Source organism: Ahaetulla prasina, chromosome 4 (assembly GCF_028640845.1).
Source record: "Ahaetulla prasina isolate Xishuangbanna chromosome 4, ASM2864084v1, whole genome shotgun sequence".
NCBI classification, from domain to species: Eukaryota; Metazoa; Chordata; class Lepidosauria; order Squamata; family Colubridae; genus Ahaetulla; species Ahaetulla prasina.
The window spans coordinates 114,854,995-114,876,562 of NC_080542.1; the positions used below are offsets into that span (position 1 = coordinate 114,854,995).

The window sequence follows — 21,568 nt, forward strand, 5'->3', positions numbered from 1 at the left end:
CTTTATGTTTTAGCCTCCAGTCCCCTAATCATCTTTGTTGCTCTTCTCTGCATTCTTGCTAGAGGGGTGTCAAACTGGCAGTCCATAGGCCAGATGCGTCACATGCAGGCCACACCAATCCAAACTCCATGAGAAAACTGTCACGAAACATTATGTGACACAACAAGGTTGACACCCGTGTTCTAGAGTCTCGACAACTTTTTTCATCGTGGTGAGCAAAACAAAAAATGCTAGAACATTCTGGAATACAGCAAGGCAGTCAGTCAAAAGAACACAGGCTTTGATTATTTCAGGAAATGTCAATCTCCTGATCTTTTTCCAAAGAGGCCAAGAAACCCAATATTGGAAATGAGAGTTAATTCCTTCTTTTAAATGAGCAAGAAAATCACTTCTGCTTTTTATCACGTGTTGCCTCATATCTTCAGTAAGGCTCACAGAATCTCATTTAGTGATGATGGTCAAAAATGAATAGTTTGTTTCTCATCATTTCGGGGCAGAAAAAACAACAAAAGATGATGCCCAAAGTAGAGTTGAAAGATTTTTTTAAAATCCTAATAATATGCTAAGTATTTTAATAGTCTGAACAAAATAATGAGAAAATCCTGGATGCCCTTTGGTTTGATGCAATTACCCTACAGGTATTCCTCAATTTACGACCACAATTGAGCACAGAATTTTTGTTGTTAAGTGAAACATTTGTTAAGTGTGTTTTGCCCCATTTTACAACTTTTCTTGCCACAGTTGTTAATAACATGGTTTAGGTGAAACTGGTTTCCCCACTGATTTTGTCAGAAGGTCACAAAAGGTGAATCACATGACCTCTGGGCACTGTAATTAACATAGTTAATTAATTAACATAGTTAACAAGTTAACAAGCATCTGAATTTTGATCATGTGACCATGGAGATGCTACAATGGTCGTAAGTGTGAAGTCACTTTATTCAGTGCTGTTGTAACTTTGAACTGTCACCAAATGAATTGTTGTATGTTGAGGACTACCTATATATCATTGCCACCTTACCAGAATTCTCCTCTCCTGTGTTAAATACGCCTCTAATTAGTAAGGAATTTTTTACACTATCGAGATATGGCTGGATATCCCTTTTGGACAATCTTATAATTTCTTTTCCTCCAAATACAAAATTATTTTGATATTTTTCAGAGTTTTCTAAAACTCAAGGATGGAAGGCACTTTGCCATGGCACTGTTTTTAGTGTTCAACCTCCATTTTTTTGGCCATTTCACAAAACTGAAAATGGGAGAAGAGCCATTTCAGATGCAAAAATGGTTTTGGATGGCATCAGTTCCACATCCATTTCACCATTTTTTTCTCCATTTTCAATGAAAGAAGCCTTTATTTGGAAAGAGGAATGTAATTTTACAGAAATTCACATTAGCATTCTCATTTTGATATTCTCTGTTCTAAATTATGTGTGGCTCCAAGACATCTAGTTAAAAAGATTTTGAAAAGCTGGCTAATTAAGGACCGCGAAAAAAAATTTGAGTTAATTTTAGTTTGGTTCCCCCAATAGCATCAGCAAGACAAATAAGTTATAATGATTAAGATAAAACTTCAAAATAAAGTGTGGTTTACCAGTAGCCTTGTAATCTTTCAATTTAAGAAAATCACTTAAGAAAAATTGTATCTCAAGGGAGCATTATCTATTAACTGTTTGTTCTAAACACAATTTCTATCCTATTTACACGTTGCTCTAAGAAAAGCATTCAACCTTGAGGTCTACTGTACAGATTTCCTCTTTAGTCTTAAAAACAGCTAAATAGTCTTTAGAGCGTACAAGTAGTTCTTGATTTAGAACAGTTCATTTAGTGACTGTTCAAAGTTACAATGGCATGGAAAAAGTGACTTATGACCATTTTTCACATTTACAACCATTGCAGTATTTTCATGGTCACATGATCAAAATTCAGACGCTTGGCAACTGGCTCATATTTATGATGGTTGCAGTCAATGGGAAAGCCAGATTCATTTTACAACCATGGCAAGAGAGGTCATAAAATGGCACAAAACTCACTTGACAAATGTTTCACTTCTGTTTTCCCAGCTAAGATTCCAGAGAACCTAAGAAGCAGAAATAGTGAATTGCTGTATTTTTAGGACTGTATTTTTAGATGCAGCCGACTATAAGATGCACCTAGATTTAGAGGCAGAAAAGAAAAGAAAAAAAATAGTTTTGGCCTCTGTGTGTCCTGTTTTTGCCCTCCCTGGTCCCCAGAAGCACTTTGCAGGCCAAAAACAGGCCCATTTTTGGTCTCCTGAATTCTACGCGCATCCCATTTCTGCCAAAAAAGTGCCCAGTTTTGGCCTGCAGAGTGCCTCTGGGGCCCGGGCAGGGCAAAAAAGTGACATGTGGAGGGTTCGGGAGGTCAAGAATGTGCCCATTTTTGGCAAAAGCAAACCCATATTTTGGCAAAAATGGGCTGTGCCCATTTTTGGAGAAAATGAGCCGTGCAGAGCACTGCAGAATGCTTCTGGGGACCAGGGAGGGCAAAAGTGCAATGCACAGAGGAGTCGGGGGCCCAAAAACAGGCCCATATTTAGTCTACAAGATGCACCAATTTGATTTTTCTCATCAAAAAAGTTATCAGGATTTTTTTTAAAAATAAACCTCTTATGCACAGTTCCTACCTGACATATTAGAAAGGCCACTCCACATAGGATCATGAATCAGAAACAGACAGCTCAAGTTAAAAGCCATCTTGAATTGCTGTGAGACAAGGTGGACACTTTATTTTTGCCATTACTGACTTTGTACAATGCTAGAGCAGAGCACAACCCTGTGATTTACACCTTGATTTCTGCATAGACATTTTTTCTTTATAAGTCTGTGACAAGGACACAGTTGACAAAAAAATTATATCTGGATAATTTTCACTTCCTTTTGACAATAATAGGCCCAATCCTTTTCAGATCTTACAGCATCGCAATCTCGTAGGGAAAAGTTTCCATGTCATATTTTTACTCTGACTGTAAAAGCAGTTTGATTAGTCTGAGGCCTGAGAAGATACTTTGCTGCTAACTCAGTACAGGAAAATGTATACCATTATATATACTACCTATTCTGACTTTGATCCTGCGGTGGTATCAAAACTCCTTCATTATTTTTCTTTATATAGAGCTTGAAAAAGTCAGTATTTTTCCAGGCAGCTCCCAGTGCCACACACATGGCTGGAAACAAAGTGGGAGGTAATCTAGAAGAAAAAGGCCACCAAAGGAACCCAGAGCCTAACAAGCGCACCACTGTGCTTAACTCTCAGGGAGCCCAGCCTCCGTGCTAACAATGGATGAAACCACTGGCAAGGAGGCTGAAGCCAGAAAACTGCATGCAGATGATTTTAATCAGCTCTATGTATACACTGGTGTGCATAACTGAAGGGGTGGAATACCACAGGCAGACTGAAGACTGCTTCCATCCATTGCATAGCAGGTATCAGAGGAACTGTGTAGACTGCCCTTTCTTTAAATTTAATTTGCAAGGGTTTGTCTCAATTAACTTCTGCTGTGAACTCTGTTTCTATATTGTTTAAATGGACATGGCAGCGGTGCCAGTAAGTTAAGAACTACCACCACATGAGACTCCACACTGGACCGAACTTCATGACTGTGAAGGCATTACTGAAACTCCCATACCTTACACTGAAAAATTTTGATCTGCCTTCTCTATCCTGCTGTTCTAGAAACACCACACTGACTAAATTTTTGAGAAAGCACACTAATCAAGGATCTTGGTTCCTAATCTGAATCTGATAGGTCTGAAATTAAATAGCCTTTTTCCCTTTAAGTATACTTTGAAACCAAAGTTGCTAAAAATCAAGCCAACATCCTCTCTACAATGCAAGATATCACACTAGACAATCTTATCTCCACTAGCAATACTTTATGCTATGTGGGCTAGAGTGACAGTCTCATAAATAAAGCATGTGCTTTAACTCTGAACTATATACCTGACCTGAAATCATTATTACTTTTGATCAGGGGCAGTGGGACACAGGGTACTGGTGGGCGAACTGGAAGGCTCTGCCCATCTGCCCAGTGAAGCAGTGCGAGTGCACGCCCACGAGCAAAACAGTAGTGACAGGTTTTGAAACCCAGCCCTTATCAGAGGTGTCAAACTCAAGGCCCGGAGGCTGGATCCGGCCCGCAGAGTGCTTAGATCTGGCCTGCAGGTCCACCCTGGAAACAGCGAAGCCAGCAGTAATTTCTAACTAAATAAATCCATTCTCCAATCTCTCAGTCTTCATTGGGGGAGGGAATATCACTTCTCCATTCAATCAGGCTCCTAGCATTGTAAGGACATGCAAGCTTGATGAACAGGATCAGCTCAGTTCTCCAACATGGGAATATTTCTTTGGTCTGCAACTTTCAGGTTAGAGTCCTTTTCTGAATCTGAAACTAAATGCTTCTGCATATTTTCCATGACTATTATCAAACTTCTAAAGAAACTTTCACTAAAAGAAAATCTAAGAAAAATCTGTTGGGTAGTATTATTCCCAATGAATGTTCCATTGTAAGTAATCTCTCCTGGTCACGATAATTCATATTAGAGCATATCCCGTTCCCTTATGCTACCCATACACACAAAATGCTAGGGGAAAGCAGGAACCTACACAGAGATGCAACATAACTCTTTTAAATAGAGCAAAACATAGATGCTTCCAGTGAGCCCTGCTAATAAAGGAGCTGGAAAGAATTCCAAGAGCCATGTTCTCCATACTTTCTTTAACTTTTTTTATGACTGTTAATACAGCCATAGACATTCTGAAAAGACAATAAGAGATGATACTTAACAGAATGCCTATTTTAATTATATATATATATATATTTGGGGGGGGGGACAGAGTTTTAAGGGAGAGAAGCTTGGCCATGCATGAAAGGTAGCTGTTACCTATCATAGTCCATGTGACTAGCTATGTTTCTCTAAAGTTTGAGGGGGAAATTCTTTTGCATAACTAAACTAATCCATTGAAGAATATTTTATGAAGATGAACTTATTTAAGATGATTATTGATAGGCTTAAAATCAGAAGTGATGTGACAAAAGTCATATCAAGCCATTTCAACAGGTTCTACCTCTTTTGTACATCACTACAAAAATATAGCTTGAATGGCATAGTGCCATAATTCTTTTTCCCTTTCCAGCTGATTCCTCTGCTTAAAATAATTTAATTTTAGGCTATCCAAGAAAAAGATCAGTAGTTTTTTTAATACAGTCATTACATATTACAAACACACTAAGGCTAACAGAACTGGTATAAAATCTAGAACAAATACTTATTATCAGGAACCAGGATCATACATAAGTTGCAGTTACGAAGATTTTTTTGTTCAAGCTTATACACAAACTAGTCAACTAATATTTGATACTAAGCTGGCACCAGATAAGGGTAAATGGAATTCAAAAGGGGCTTAAGATCATTTGTGGTAACATAATGACTGTAGGCTGATAACTCGTTTAACTCTGCCTCAGCCCTGCCTAGTCTTCTATATCGTTTTCTTATTCTTATGTCAGTTTGTTTTCAAAATTGGCTCAATATTGAGAGCCAGTTTAATGCATTGGTTAGGGCACCAGGCTAGAAACCAGTGAGAGTTGTAGTCCTGCTTTGGGCATAAAGCAAGTTGGGTAACAGTTACTTTGTCTCAGCCTTAGGAAGAAGGCAATGACAAACCACTTCTGAAATTTTGCCAAAAACCCTGCAAATTTGTCCAAGTATTGGTAGATGTCAACACTGATGTGAAAGAATCAAAATAAACAAACTATAAATAAATAAATTCCAAAACATCAGAAGGATCTTTTAAGACTGGGTTTGACTCACTTAAAAAAAGCTAGTTTTAATTTCCCTTTTCAATTATCATGCTTTGTTGGCCCTGCATTACTATTAAACAAAATTTGATACTGCATTAAAACCATGTTTAAAGAAATATCTGTGGCTATGTGTTTCACCAATGGAAAAGTTTATTTCAAATTTCCCAAATTCCATCAGTCATATAAGACTTGCTTTTTAGAATACCATCAAACCTGGCTATTTGAGTTATGTGCAGTCTGCAAATACCTTAAAATTGTACATCAGGCAGCCGTGCTTCCACATTTTTAAGGAGCACATTAATAACCTGATTTGTACTTTAGCATTCTGTAATTTTAAGCTAATCTTTACCTTATCATAACAAGCCTCCATCTTTCTTACAACTTTACCAATCATTAAAAAAGTTTTTAACACTGTAATTAAGTGATCTGTCATGACCAAGGTTGCTATTGAAAGCAACAGTTTAAACCGCAGAAGAACATAAAGATGATTAATTATACAAACCAATTCTTGTTTCAAAAGACATTTCTCCAGAAAACATATGCTGATGCCAATCAGGAAGAGCATGTCTGTTAACTTGAATTGTGAAAATAATTATTCCACTACATTAATGCAGTACACATTATACTTCAAATTTGGTGATCATTTTTTTCATTTAGCTCTCTGTACTACAAATAGCTGTAATTATTTCTTAGTCAATCTGCTTTATTTTTTGCAAAACAAAAAAAACCAAGTAACTATGGTTTACTTTTGCGTCTGGATAATTAGCATTTTAAATATTTTTCTTACCGTCTCTTATAAGGATGCTCTACAATGTTATGAAATTATATTACCTAAAATATGCCTTTTGGCAGTATTGTGCAGCATTAATATATGTATAATCCAATATTATAAAATATTTATAATGAAATATTATAAAATTCTATAGAATTAATTACCAATAAAGAATTTCTACCCAATTCCATTTTTGGAAGATATTTATTTTTGGGACTTTAGATTCAGGCATTTGTCTAGTAAAGTTTTCTTAGGTTTCCTAAAAAAATGGAATTTGGGGATGAGTGGGATAGATTTTTAAGCACATCAGACAAAAAACAGCTGAAATACCTTTCTTAGTTCTATTAAATTTGTGTAGCAGAAATTGGTATTAGTAGAATGTGACAGAGGATTTTTGTTTCTGCCATCCAAATTTTTACAGTTCAATTGAACTTGCTATTTCTGAGGCTCACCAAGCCCAACCAGCTTTTAAGACAAAGCTTCATCATAAAGACCACTTATTTACTCACAATGCTCTTTTATGCATACACTCACACACAAGACACATCACGAGAAAGAGGCATTTCCCTTTAAAGGCAAATCTTAAATATAGAATCTGAAAAAGACAAATGTATTTTGTTTTACTTATGTATTCTAATTTAAATGTAGAAAGATAAAATATATAAACCAGGGGTGAAATCTAAAAATTTTCCCTACCGGTTCTGTGGGCGTGGCTTAATTGGTGGGCGTGGTTTGGTGGTCAGATGACTGGGTGGGCATGGCCAATAACAATAAATAATAAAAATAATAAACAAAGTATAAAAAACAATAAGAGGTATCAAAATCCAACTTTCACACTTTACACACACACACAAAATGCCACATACAGCTTTCTGAGATTTTGTGTGTTTATGTAGTTAGAGTGAAACACTACAGAAACACACCAAATCTCAGAAAGCTGCACAAATATTTTATTTTATTATTTTATTTTATTTTATTGTGGACTTCAAATCCCAGAGTTCCTCAGCCAGCAAAGCAGGAAGTCAAAGCAAGCTTTTTTTTTCTTCAGTAGCTGAAGAAAGCATGATGTTGCCAGCCCGAAAGAGCATTAATTATAGGTAAGTGAGGAGGGGGAATTGGCTGGGCATGGGTGGGGGCTCTTGTAAGTGAGGGCTGTTAAAAAGTGAATTTAAAAGCCTGTGAGGATCAGGAAACTCCTCTGGGATCGCCAGAGGAGGCTTTTAAAACCTCAAGGTTTTTTTCGTTTTTTTCCCCCCTTCGGCTGAAGAGGGTTTTTTTAAAAAAACTTTTAAAGGGTTTTGATGATCTCTGCTCAGCCCCGCGATCATCAGAGGGTGTTTTTTTTTACTTTTAAAGGCATGTTTCGGCTGAAGAAAAACTTTTAAGAGTAAAAAAAAACCTCTGCTGATGGTGCGGCTCAGCAGAGGCAGGGGGGCGGGGGCCAGGGATTTTTGCTACCGGTCCTCCAAACCAGCAGCTGCCATCGCTACCTAATCGGGCGTGCCGGTCCGAACCGGAAGCATTTCACCTCTGATATAAACCCAGCTATTTAAACTGAAATACAATTGGTATTAACAAAGAATGATTGAACTCTGCCAACCAGTAATCTGAGTCAGTTTTCTACCCAGGACTAACATAAAGCTCCTGATTGATCTTTTTAGAATTTTTCAAATCTTCCAAAAGAAAGCTGTCTTCTTGAAAGCAGAATTCTCTTGCTAGAGATTGGGACAAAGAAACTAACAGACTAAATTGGCTTCTTGCTGGCAACCCTTCTTTCCGTACAACATTTGATGAGAGAATATAAACCATACAAACTGCAATCATCTTGATCACTCATGGGAAACTAGAAGATCTCCTTAGTGAAAACTAGCTTTACTAATTTCAACAATACTAAGCCACCATTTTTACTCCCCAAATGCTTAGCAGATAATCGACGGCAATGTGTGTCATATTCTTTACTTCTTTACTAATCTTGACATGCTAAGAAGAAATAAAAAAAAAACCACCATTCCCTCTCAATGTCTATAGAGATTCTCAGTCATCCAGGTCATGATTGTCCCAAAAGTACTTTTTCAAGAGGCAAGTGAACTTTCTGGTTTTTCTTTGAAGAAGTTTCACTTCTCATCCAAGAAACTTCCTGGATGAGAATGAAACATCTTTAAAGAAAAATTAAAAAGTCCAGTTGCCTCTTGAAAAAGCATCTTTGGGACATCCCCTATAAGGTTGCTGCAGATTAAATAAAAACAAGATCCTCTACACACACACACACACACACACACACACACACACACAAAGGAAAAACAAGGTAAAAAAAAAAAACCCTCAGCACCTTGAATTTTACAAATCCCATTGGAAAGAGAAGGGGAAATTTGACAGAGTTCACCGGCTCCAGTGAAGTTCCGAAGACAAAAGCAATTCCATAAAGTCAGCATCTCCCTTACATGGCTCTATCTGCTTTGGTTCTCTGGCAGCCTGGAATTTGCAGAAGCTGCAAGAGGTTCAGCACAGGTACCATGCATGCCCCAAAACCACTTCCAATACTACCAGCTAGTACAAACTTGAGAAGAGGCTCTGATAGATGCACAGCACTTGGAAAATGTCCACAAGGCAGTATGTATGTGTGCAACAAAACCGGAATGTTTTAGCTAAATTACTGGAAAAGAACAATAAAAATCTTGCAGTAAGGGTTATGCGCCTACTACAGAAAGTATAGAAGAATTTTCACAGTGGATGCTGTACAAAGGGTACAATGATACTTCTACATAACCACTGCTTTTGCTTTCAAATATAAACCATAATCTTTCCACAATTCTCAGATACCATCATTATTATCAGTCCAGAATTTCATAAAAATACCAGGACTTCGCCACCCCAGCTCCATTCCCATCTTATTTCTTTATTATGGGGGGAAATCAAACTGGCTGTTGCTTAGGGAACACAAATGATGTGCATCTTCAAAAATGGTCCAAAATTGATACAGAAGCTTTGTAAAGTGCCACGACTCTGGAGGGAAGGGAATAGAAGAAATTAAGACAAGATTTGAGTTCCCATTGGAGATCTGTCACATATGCACAATTGCAGAGGGAATACAGGCAACCTTCAGCTAACAGGCATTTGTCACCGCTAACATGACTGAAAAAAGTGACTTACGACTAACCTTTGCAATTACAACATTTGCAGCATCACCGTGAGATGAAAATTTGGGCACTTGACAACTGGCATGCCTTTATGCTTAATAACTGTGTTGATTCACTTAAAGACTGCTACAAAAAGGATCCTAAAATCAGGCATCATTTGTGAATCACTTAATGACCAGATCATTTAAGAGTGCAAATTCTGGTCTCAATTGTGGTTGTAAGTCAAGAACTACCGGTATCTGCACTGCAAAACAGATTTGCAGCATTTTCTTTGAAGCAGAGGTGAGCTGGAATTCAATCAACTCAGCTGCAGAAGAGACAGAGGAGCCCCAGAAAAACACAGTGACACAAGAGTAGAGGACCATTCTAGGACCAGTGGTAAGGATAGGACTTAAGCCACCTAGGCTGCAAAATCCCATTCTACAGATAAACTAATACAAAGGATGCTAATACATGATCCAACTGAAGTCTGATTTTAACTTCCACTTGTATTTTGCTCCAACTCTGCTTCTCAAATGAAAAGAAAAATATAGAAATCAAAACCGACAACATAGATAAAACATAGATAACTCCATTTTAATGGCTGATCCAAAAGAGATGAACACAATATCCCTAGTAGCTTGAAGTATGAGAAGTCAAAAGAGCCATATCTCCAACCTGTCTAGACTCCAGACAACAGACATGAAAAGATTATACTGTCACTTCAGGTATTTCAAGTGTCTGTCAGATCACTCAGAATGAGAAAAAATTGTATGTATATATTTCAGAACACCCACACCCAAATCCAGATAATAAATAAATAAAGCAAATAAAGTCCTGCCAGTGCCTTAGCAGAAATTTGAGTGTAATGACTTCAGACAGTTTAGCAATTATGATAACGATACACCAAGATGTTTTGCAGTCATTTGCAAGCCAAAGCGGCTCCCACGAAAGCATGCAAAAGCCAAAAATATGAGTCATGCTCAAGCAATTTTGCTATGGGCCATAAAATCACTTTGTGTAAGTTAAAGCTAAATCTGTATATATTCTATAATATTTCCCTACTGTGGGGAGGCGGAGATCTCAGTATACTATCACAGATAATGACAAAAAACAAATTCTGTCTATAAAAGCTGATTGCTGCACAAGTCACCCTTAACTGTTCCAGGAACGGTAATGCAGATGGTATACTTTATGCTGCATTCAGCAACAAAGAGACACCGTCCATCAAGCACACACCATACTGACTTCAATTTTAGCCTATTGTAAGGAAGAATTCAGAACTGCACTGCCACATGGTTTATTCAGCTTGCTAATTTCCATTATACTTACTGTTCACCCTACAACTTATTGCTTTTTTATGACCAATTTCAGATTTTATTTCATTCTTACCTAGCAAGCACATTTAAGCAACAGCATTATGGCCCATTTTATTTATTATTAGTAAGAAAGATAATAAAATGAAAGATGGCCAAAAGGGGTTATATAATACCATGGCTCATATATGGCTGTAGGTTAAGAAATCCTTCCTGCAAATCTCTTTTCTACAATGAAAAGAAAGCATTTGTTCTCTACTTCAATATCCATCTGGATTCTGGGGATAACTGTAGTGATTTACTATGAACACCTATAGATCATATACAATGAAGTACTGGAATGGATGAAAAAAGCATCTATTCTGGTGAATCTTTGGGGTAGAACACCTATATTTCTGACTTTTCCACATTATTCTTTGGGCAATCTCATTGTAAAATTAAGAATCATATGAGTATGAGCAAAGAATACTTAAAACAATATCATTTCTCCATTCAACAATTCTTTCAGTGATTACATTTTAAAAAATACTGACCTAATAATTCTGATATTGTGTCACAGTTGTTTAATATTTCAAAAACTTTTTTTCACAATATTAACTTTTTGTGAGTTGAGGATAAGTTGATAAAAGTGTGAAAGTTTTATCTTATTACCTACAATATGGAAGAGCAGACTTTTCAGGCAGAATGTCAGAGAAATATAAAATAAAACTTCTCTCCATTCTGCAGTCTAGAGGCCACTGAATGGATCTCCCTATTTCAGTTATTACAGAATAAAAGTGTCTACTGATTACATTATTAATCCAGTTATGTTCTGAATGTATTGCCCATCGAAAAAGGATTAAGGGCATTATTTCCATAATCTCCTCTGCATATTTAGCAATAGTTGCAACCATTCAAAAATAATATACCCATATTTTTCAGACTACAAAATGCATTGGAGGATAAGACACACCAAGATTTCAAAGAGGAAAACAAGAAAAAATGTTTTTTTGGCATCCATGCATCCAGATTTTGTCCTCTCTGACCCCCAGGAGCATTCTGCAGGCCTCCCAAACCCTCTGCACATTCCGTTTTTGCAAAAAAACTGGCAAGGTGTGTGTATGTGTGTGGGTCTGGGAGGCCAAAAATGGCTGTATTTGGTCTATAAGATGCTCCAACATTTCCACCATCTTTTGGAGGGGGGAAGTGTATCTTATACTCCAAAAGTATGGCAATTAAAACTCCCCATGATTGTAGAGAAAATAATTGGTTTATCTTTTTACCTACTTTGTCAGCTGGTCAGATGTTAATAGCTACCTTCTAATGATTCATGTTATACTTATAAATGCAATCAATCAATGAATTGTTTATATTTGCTTAACTTTGCATTACATATATAACCAATAGTAATTCTGGCCTGGAAGGTCTGGAGTTATACCTTGAGCTATCTAGATTAGCTGTGGAAGCCAAATAATTTGACACATCTAAACTAGCTGGGGAAGCCAAATGTAAACAAAAATTATCTTCTGCAAAATAGGACACGAGGATACTGGATCCCAAATGCTTATAGAACATGTAGAAACAATTATTTCTAGAAGCTTGAAGAAAGACAGACTAAAATTAAACAGCATGTCTCTCCAAGAAGCTGATTAGCCTGGCTGTAATTTATTTTATAGAACTGAGAGGAAACACTTTTTTGAGTGCACTGATATCTTGTTAACTTGGTATAAAACAGAAGTTCAGATGGGGTAAGAACCTATTTAAAAATATTAAATAACTCTTAACTGTTAATTAACATTAACATTAACATTAACAATTCTGAATGAATGAAATCAAGGTGTTACATACGTTCTAAAATGAAGTCAATGGCAATGAATCAAGTTAACAGAATTAATAATTAGCTATTTAATTATTTAAAAATAATTAAATTAAAATGGATTACCATCCATTTTAAATGTGCTGGGTGTACCTCTTGAAATTTATCTTAGTAACTGTAGCATACAGGAACATTTCAAGTACTTGTATTTGAAACTGAAGTTCCCCTGGTTTCACAAAAGGACTGATTTCTCATTGCTTCAGATAATTATGCCTCTGAAATGATACACTAATTTAACTCCAATATTAGGATCAAGGTCAAGCCTCTTTTAACTCAAGTTCAACTCCTGATAATTACATGAGCACCTCCATGTAACCTGCTTGGCAATAGGGTTTGCTATTGCTTTCTTCCTGGTTGTTTATCTTTTTCACTTCACATTCTAGCCCTTTGCCATTCCTTGGTGGCCTCTTATCTCATAAGTGCTTGCAAGGTGTCAGGAAAGGAAAGCAACAAAATTTTAGGTTGCAAGTATAAAAGGATTATGTTTGTGATCTTGTATCATCATGGGCATTATTATCTTTCAATCATTATGGCTTCCTGCATAAATTTTTGTTCTATTCAAATATTAAGTAGGCTCTGCTTAGCTTCCCAGGCCAGACAGAGTTGACTGCATGAACATTCTTTGAAAACCCATTACAAAACATCCAAGTATTTATAAAGACGATTAAGTACCTCTCCAACATCATAGATCCAGATCCGTCCTTCAGAGTCGCCGACTGCTACTTCTTTCCCAGCCTGGCTCCAACGGACACGATTGAGGGCAGAAGCTCCTTCAATGGTCACGCTAGCTGTTGGAACCTATCAAAGATATTATTCTACTATGGATGAGGACATTCATAAAACACATAGATAAGAAGGAATTCATTGTCTTTTATACGAAGAATACGAAAAGAGAAGGAACAGCGGAGGAAAACCAAATTTTTAAATGGCAGAAAGGCTTATGGACAATACATGAAGACCAAGGGATACAAATATTTAAATTGAGGGTTTTTTAATCTGAGCTTGAAACATGCTAAAACCAACATTGCTTTTTTTTTTCTCCGTGTGGCCTAATAGAACATCAAAAGATGACTAGCAAAGACTAATGAGCTTACATGTGGTACCAAGCATAAATTGAAAACTGAGAGATCCTATCCTTGTAGGTTTTGTATAAACATTTTACTGACCTCAAGCAATTAGTTTAAAGGACACAGGATGAGGTCAGAAATAAACAAACAAACAAAAAAGAGGATTAAAAATGGGGCATTAATAACTTTCATGTTATTTCTTTTACTTACATCTCATTTTGCAAAATTGAAGAATACATTGTCCAATGTGCATATTAGGAGCTGCAAAAGCTAAACTCATCAAATCAAGAGCACAACAGCCATGCCGTACAGTAAACGTCTACATATTCTATAAATTGCACAATAACAACTATATGTAAATATGAAATCTGAGGACTGAAGTTGAATCAACTGAGGTTTCCAAATTTAAATCAGTTTAGATGAAATACATGTATCAGGTGGAATACCACCTGGATCGTCATGTACACATAATTTCCACTGTTTTATAAAATCAAATTATTCAGTAACAAGTAAACAAGTAAGTAAATATCACAGAAATGGATTCAAATTTTAGCTCATAGGTTCATTAGTAAGATAATTTTGAGTAAGATCTACTCAATTTCTTACCAGTCATTGGCTGGATGGACTCTACAAACCTCAACCTAATAGCAAACATTAAGATAAAGGAAAGGATTGCAAAAATGGATACACTCAACTTTGATGTTCTTTTATAGGATGGAAACTATGTGTTTCTTCCTGAAACTTTGCCTTGTTTGTCAGAAATAAGGTTAGCCTCCTTCAATTGACAGGTTTATATACCCCCCCACCAAAAAAAAAAATTATGAAGGATCAGCTTTACTCCTTAGCTGATGTCCTGAGATTCTTTGGAATATTTTCAACCAAATTTATAAAAATAAGAATAGCTTCTTAATATTTTCAATAGAGAATATGATTTACTTTAAAAATAACTCAAAGTAGTTTAATTTTTTCAGGTGTCAATGCTTGCTAAATATTTGACAAATAACTCTTCTATAATTAAGAAGCAATTTTTATTTGTATAAATTTGCATTTAAAATCATACCAGAATTGAAATATTATCCTTAGGACCAACACTGTCTTCTCCAAAACCATTAAAACCATTTAACTTTCCCAGGTTTTTCTATTTTTTGAGTTTAATGTCTCATGTATTAATTGTCCCTGCACTGTTAACATGCAAGCTGGGGAATTCTGGGAGTTGGGCCATATATCTTAAAAGATGCCAAGGTTGCGAAAACACTGCTACAGATTAATGTATTATGCTGTAAGTAAAGGACTGACCAAAAATCTTAAAATTAAAAACTAACTTAAAAGTATTTTTAAAAATGCTACAAATTACAACTAAACAAAAACATTAAGCATATGATTACAGCCCCATAGATTTGCTCTGCTTACAATGAAAAAAAAACATATTAAAACACAAATTCAATTTGTGATTGAACCAATAAATAAGCATAGATAGAACTACAGTGTTTGGAAAAAAATGTTAATTTGTGGAGAAATTATTAAAACAAATTCGTTTATTTAATTTTAAAGCATATAATCTTTGCTTATAGAAGCCTAGACAAATTAGAACAATGCTCCAAATATTTTGGGTATTCTATCAGGAATTCTGGTTTTTTTATTTCAAAATTTAGCATACAAATGTAAATGAATGCCTATCTGAGAAGTACTAAATCTGGAAGGAGGTATTAGCTTTCTCTCCCTAAACTGTTGCATCTATCATTCAAACAGAATGATGTGTCATCCAAACAGAATAATTCTTCTCATTTGAGGACAAACATTGGAACTCAAGAGTAGAAAGTTCAGAAGAATTGAATGAATCATTTCATAGTTGTCCTTACATAGTCCTAAAATCCAATTTTTAAACAATTTTAATTAATTATTAATTCAAGTCACATGAAGGCCAGTTTGATGCAGTAGTTAAGATACTGGCCTAGAAACCAGAAAGCTGCGAGTTCATGCATAAGCATGAAATCTTGCTGGGTGACATTTGGCTAGTCACTCTCTCTCAACCAAGTCCACCTCACAGAATTGGTATTATAGAGAAAATAAAAAGTAATATTATTATGTTTGCTGCCTTGAGTTGACCAACATATATTTTAAAACAAGATGCAATAAAATATTAATATAATAGTAATAATGTATAATATCTAATATGAAAGAATTGGCAGAAAAATGGTAACTACATTGGATATATGTTCGGGATATAATGAAAATTTATATTCATGGAGAAGACATTAATATAACTAAAAACTATATTCATAAGGAGGCATGAATGAAGAATTTTGTTTTAGCTCAAATGGAAGAAAATACAATTAACGATGATAACATTTTTCTCAAACCATTTTAAATAAATGGTTACTGACTAAGAGAATGCGGAAGTATAGATCAATGGATATTTGTTATAGTTTATCATCATCATCATCATCATCAACATCCAATTAAACAGGTCAAGAAAAAATGCCACTTTCACATGATAGATAATTAATATCTGATTAGCAACATTATTTTAAGCTTTAAGGATTTCCCTTATTGCTTTTAATTTGAATAAACAAGTATATCGAAACTACCATAATCAACCAAGAGTTACAAAAAACCTGCATCAAAAAATAACTAATTCAACCCTTTTAAAAAACAGAAAGCCAATAGTGCTTTAAAAAAGGAATTCTACATGCATCAAGAATTTTGTAAGCTAAAATTTATCTACATATGTCCATGAAACAGTTTCAAGATAATTGTATGGAGTTGCCAAATATAGCTTTCACTGGTTCTGCTGAATTCTGTTCTATGCTACAATGCAGACATCTCCGTTCTTTGGTGCTGCTGACTATGAATTCTATTATTGGTAATGCCAACACATCTGGAAAGCACCAGATTCAGAATATTGTTATAAATTATGCTATAATTTATACTAATAGACACCCAAGATTTTTCAAACTTTTTAGGTTGTGATCCTTGCTCACTTTCCGAGAGGCAATGTTTCATTTTATCAAGCTTAATATACCTGAATTATAATGTTCATGTTTTGGTGTCAACTTTTTGTCTTTGCATTGTTTTGATAGTCTTACTAATTTGTATTTCTGCCTGCATTTGTCATCAAAACAGTATCTTCTTCACCACTATCTATTTTGAATAGAGAAAAGCAGAATATAAATGTTCAGACTAAATTAATTAAACTATGAACTTGGAAAATTGCTATGTTATTTCCCAAGAGTTTAACACCGCAGCTTCTTCCAAGAATTACAGCAAGAAACCTTTCCAAGACCTTTTTGTAAATACCACAAACATTTAAGGCCCATTTTATACCAACCATGTATACATCTATAATCTGTTCCTAATTAGCTTTGCCATTATTTACTTGAAGTGCTCAAAGCAACTTCTAGGAACAAAGTTCCTACGACCTGTCATTTCAAGTCATGCTATGGATCAGTAGGTTCACTGTACTCTAGAGTCCATACTGCATATCTTTGTTACAATAAAAACACACAATGTGGCATCTTACAAGTTATATGTTGCCAACACTCTTGTTGGTAAGTGAGTTGCATCAAAATATTTAGCCTAAGCTGATCAATAACTTGATCCCAAATTTGTAGAAAAACAAGTTCAATTTAAATCACTGGGAACTAAAGTGCAAGACTAGTATTAAGATTTTCAAAATTCCCAATGATTTAAACTGGAAATTTGAAAATCATAACACCAGTTCTAAAGCAATGTCTGCCTTTTTACCACAAAATTATAATGCTAACCAACTTGCCTCCCAATAATTTTTCCTGTTTATTAAACAGATTAGTCTATTAAAGCTGTGGTGTCACAACTATATTATTAGTCTAAGATAAATCCAGCTATCTAGTAACAAACCAGATTTTTCTGTGATTATAGACATGTAGAAATAAAAACCGAATTATTAAAGCTAAGGGTTTGAGTCAAACTAGGGCACTTTAATTTTATTGGGAGTGATCTAAGTTTAGGACTGGCTTTGCTTTATCTCTTAAAGTGGTGCCCAATGCACTTAACACTACCTGGATTGTGGCCCAATACTTCTCAGGGAATAAAACCATTGTTTTGTACAATTTTAAATTGCCAGGCAAAGGATCAAAAGGAAAATCGCTTTCAGTTGTTAAAGCATTTTCTCCTTGGTTGCTACTGTGGGTCCCTGATTAGTTTTTACTGGCAACATGCTTGTGTTGAATTTATTCCTGCTGGTGTCCTAATGGGGAAAAAAAAGATAGGGGAAAAAATCCTGACATTTCTTCATGCAACATACACTAGTAGTCCAAATTAAACAAATGAGAGTAAAGTAAATCCTATGGCTACATTTTTGTTCAATTTCACAAGCTCTTTTGCCCTGATCGAAGAACAATTTCAACATCCTATGTAAAGAAGACTGTGTCAATTAAAAAGGGGACATATTTCTTCCCATTCATTTTAAAAGCAGCAAGATTTGCTCTTAAGAATTCTTAGAATATTGATAGTCAAATCTCCTAACAATAACATCTGAAAAGATGTGTTCCTTCTTCCAAATTGTCCCCTTACCTCAAAGTAAAAACTGAAGGGGAAAAAATCCTCTCTATTCAGCTACTTTATAATTAAGCTGCCTCTGAAACTTCCTGCTAAGAGCACTTCAAAAGATCTAGTCTCTACTTGACAATCCAGTTTTCAGCATTTGTCCTTCCTTACCTGTCTTACATGATTTACAGCCAAATCAGTAAACATGTATATTTTCTTTCTACTATGAAATACATTAATGATGAATAAAAGTGAAGAAAAAGAAAATGGTTAACATATTATTTTTGCTATATTGGCAGAGTTAATTCCGTGCTATATCTCCACTTACACATAAATTCATTCTCATCTGCCCCCTTCACATACCATCCAATTTATTAAAATTTGTCTTGCCTTAACAGTTATTGCCTCACACATGTAGCGTACCAATGCATACTCTGGATTTTCTGTTCTTGCTAATATAGCTATTCTTCTGCAGCTACAAAAGTGAAATGTGTTATCATTATTACTTACTTTCATATAGCTGTTTTATAGGCCTTATTGCTTTATTCTGCATTACCTTATTGTTATCTTTCAATTCTGTCAGAAGTTCAGCTAAAGAACACTTCAAAATGCATTGATGTTAGTTCGTATGCAGTAATAGTTATCAGAACTCAAGTTCAAACCTTGGTTATGGCATTGTTTTTGAATGGCAAGATTGTTCTTGAAAAAAAAGGGAATGAAAGGTTCAAGAGACCATTTCTGTAAAAATAAAGAATACGCACTCTTATTTCACAATGGGGAAAGAGAATTGCACATCTTTTGAATTCAGAATAAAATAACATGAGGCAAAATAATAAAGGAGAGCAAAAACTACTACAGCAAAAATATTGATTTTCATGAACCAAATATATCTTCTCAAATTCTCCCTTTTTATTATCTCCCATTTCAGCTCTTTCAATGCTAAATAGGCAACAATCTTTTCTCTCTCTGATTCCTCTTTTTATATTTCTGGCTGCTACTAGAATGGAAATCTTTGCCCTTACATTTCAAAAATTTAATTGCAAGACAAACCTTGCAAAGAAAAAAAGTGTGTGTGCTTCAAAAGAGAAAATATATACTGCACAAAAGGGTGAATGCTCTCAAAATATTTATTTAGAACATGTATAACCCTATCTTGATTTAAAAACATAAGACTCTCACAGCAGAACATAATAGGAACTAAATAATAGTGGAAATTTAAGGTATAAGAATTAATGATATTAATTTGATTTAAACTACAATGTGCTTTACAGTAGCACTTGTTTGCTAAATATGAATTCAGAATATCCCAAGAATATTTCATTTATTATTTTTTACTTTTGCAATAAAGCAAGATTTTATTATGGTAAGCCTTGCCACAATAAATGTAAAATGATAATGTATCTGCCTTTATCAGCCAATGTACATGTCTCATAGATATGTACATAATTTTTCTGAGAAATCACCTCCAAATAACAAATGAACTTTACAAAAGCGAGGATTTCTCCTGGTTTGCTTTTCAGAATAAAACTAATCATCTATTAAGTAATAAATATCCTAGCTTACACCACATCTTTAAATGCAAGATTGTGAAAGAAAAGTTCAGAATAGACTGAAAACCCTTAAGAGTCTGCAAGCAAAGAATTTTCTCCCATGCAGTCTTTTCTTCAAGAAAAATATGAGGAAAAAGTAGTTCTTTCTAGTCTAACTTGTCTTAATGAATGACTGGTATTCCACCTGTGTCTGCTAGTTGGTTGTCCATAAAAGAACACTGGAAAAATAAAACTCATTTATTATAATCATAAGTGGAGTTTCCTTCTGCTGTATGTGTAAATCAGACCTAAAGACGCTAGCCAGGATTTGCACAGAAATTGTAACCTGAAAAAATATTATACTTAGTTTTAGGTATGTTCACCACCTTGAGATACATATAAAAAAAATGAAGGTTAAAAAATTAATACCAAAATGCTTTATGTTTTTAAAATAGATAATTTAAAAATTATGCATATTTTTAAAAATAGTTGAGGAAAAAATCACTATAAATCCACTTACTATACAAAGACACAAAATTTTATTGAAATTTTCTCAGCTTATTTTCCCTATTAATCAGTGTAAATCTACATTTCTTCAGAAGCTATTTTCTTCTACTTGTGTAAATTAACATTAAAATGATGTAATTCACATCATTTTATCACTCTACTCCTGGGTTTAGTGTTTCCATACATTTTTATTTTCTCCATATTACTATGAAGCTGAGAAGAAGTTCGCACATTGCACTAAATCATAGTTTATCATAGTTTACTGAATGGACAAAAGTGGCTGGATTCATGTAATATGCTATGCGATAAACTATAATTTGCAAATCACAATAGCGGGGTTCACAAAGCCACAGTAAAATTATCCAGAATCAGGATTGCTGCTTAATACTGCAGTACAAAATACTACTAAAGAAGTAATAGCCAAAATTCAAACAGGGGCTGCACATACATGCATCCGTATCCGGAAGATGCACCATTGAATTCAGTTGGCTAAATACTTAAATAATTAAATAGAATCAGGCAGTACTTATACTTAAAATGACAGACAATATAAATTCCAGAGAATTTAACAAGATTTGATCTTTATCTTTAAACCCAACCTCATACAGTTTTCAGGCCTACTCAATTTAATGAACATGGTCCTAACCCAGTGAGGAAAGGACTGAAACCATGCAGCCTTTGCCCAAATGCTTTTGTTATAAGAACTATTTCATTTTTTTCAGGATAATGTTATGCACGGTCACTCAGAAATGCATATCCCAGATGGCAGTTTTGGACTGAATTCATCCACTGCACAAAACAATGATTTTGCTTAACCAGTGTATACACAACAGTGTATACACCTCAAATGAGCTATCTTCAAATACGCAGACTGAGATTTCCAGCATTCCCAATGAAGAATGCCAAGTGATGAGAATTGTAAGATGCTCTACCAGGATGTACAATGTCCAGATTAAGCAAAACCGGTTTCCTGAATAATTACAACTGGCTGCATTATTGCCAACATGTTAATCCATTGTTTGCAAACCAAATGGCTGAGTTATTATTATAGCACAATATTA

General features: G+C 35.0%; 1 protein-coding gene across 4 annotated transcripts in view; it reads right to left on the reverse strand.

The window, feature by feature from the left end:
• Window positions 1-21,568, reverse strand: part of DYNC1I1 (dynein cytoplasmic 1 intermediate chain 1) — a 223,585-nt gene that overhangs the window by 5,981 nt on the left and 196,036 nt on the right. For all 4 annotated transcript variants that reach the window (XM_058183264.1, XM_058183263.1, XM_058183266.1 and 1 more), the window contains one exon: window positions 13,553-13,678. In XM_058183264.1, coding sequence (XP_058039247.1) covers window positions 13,553-13,678 — 126 coding nt within the window. The remainder of the gene's footprint in view (window positions 1-13,552; window positions 13,679-21,568) is intronic.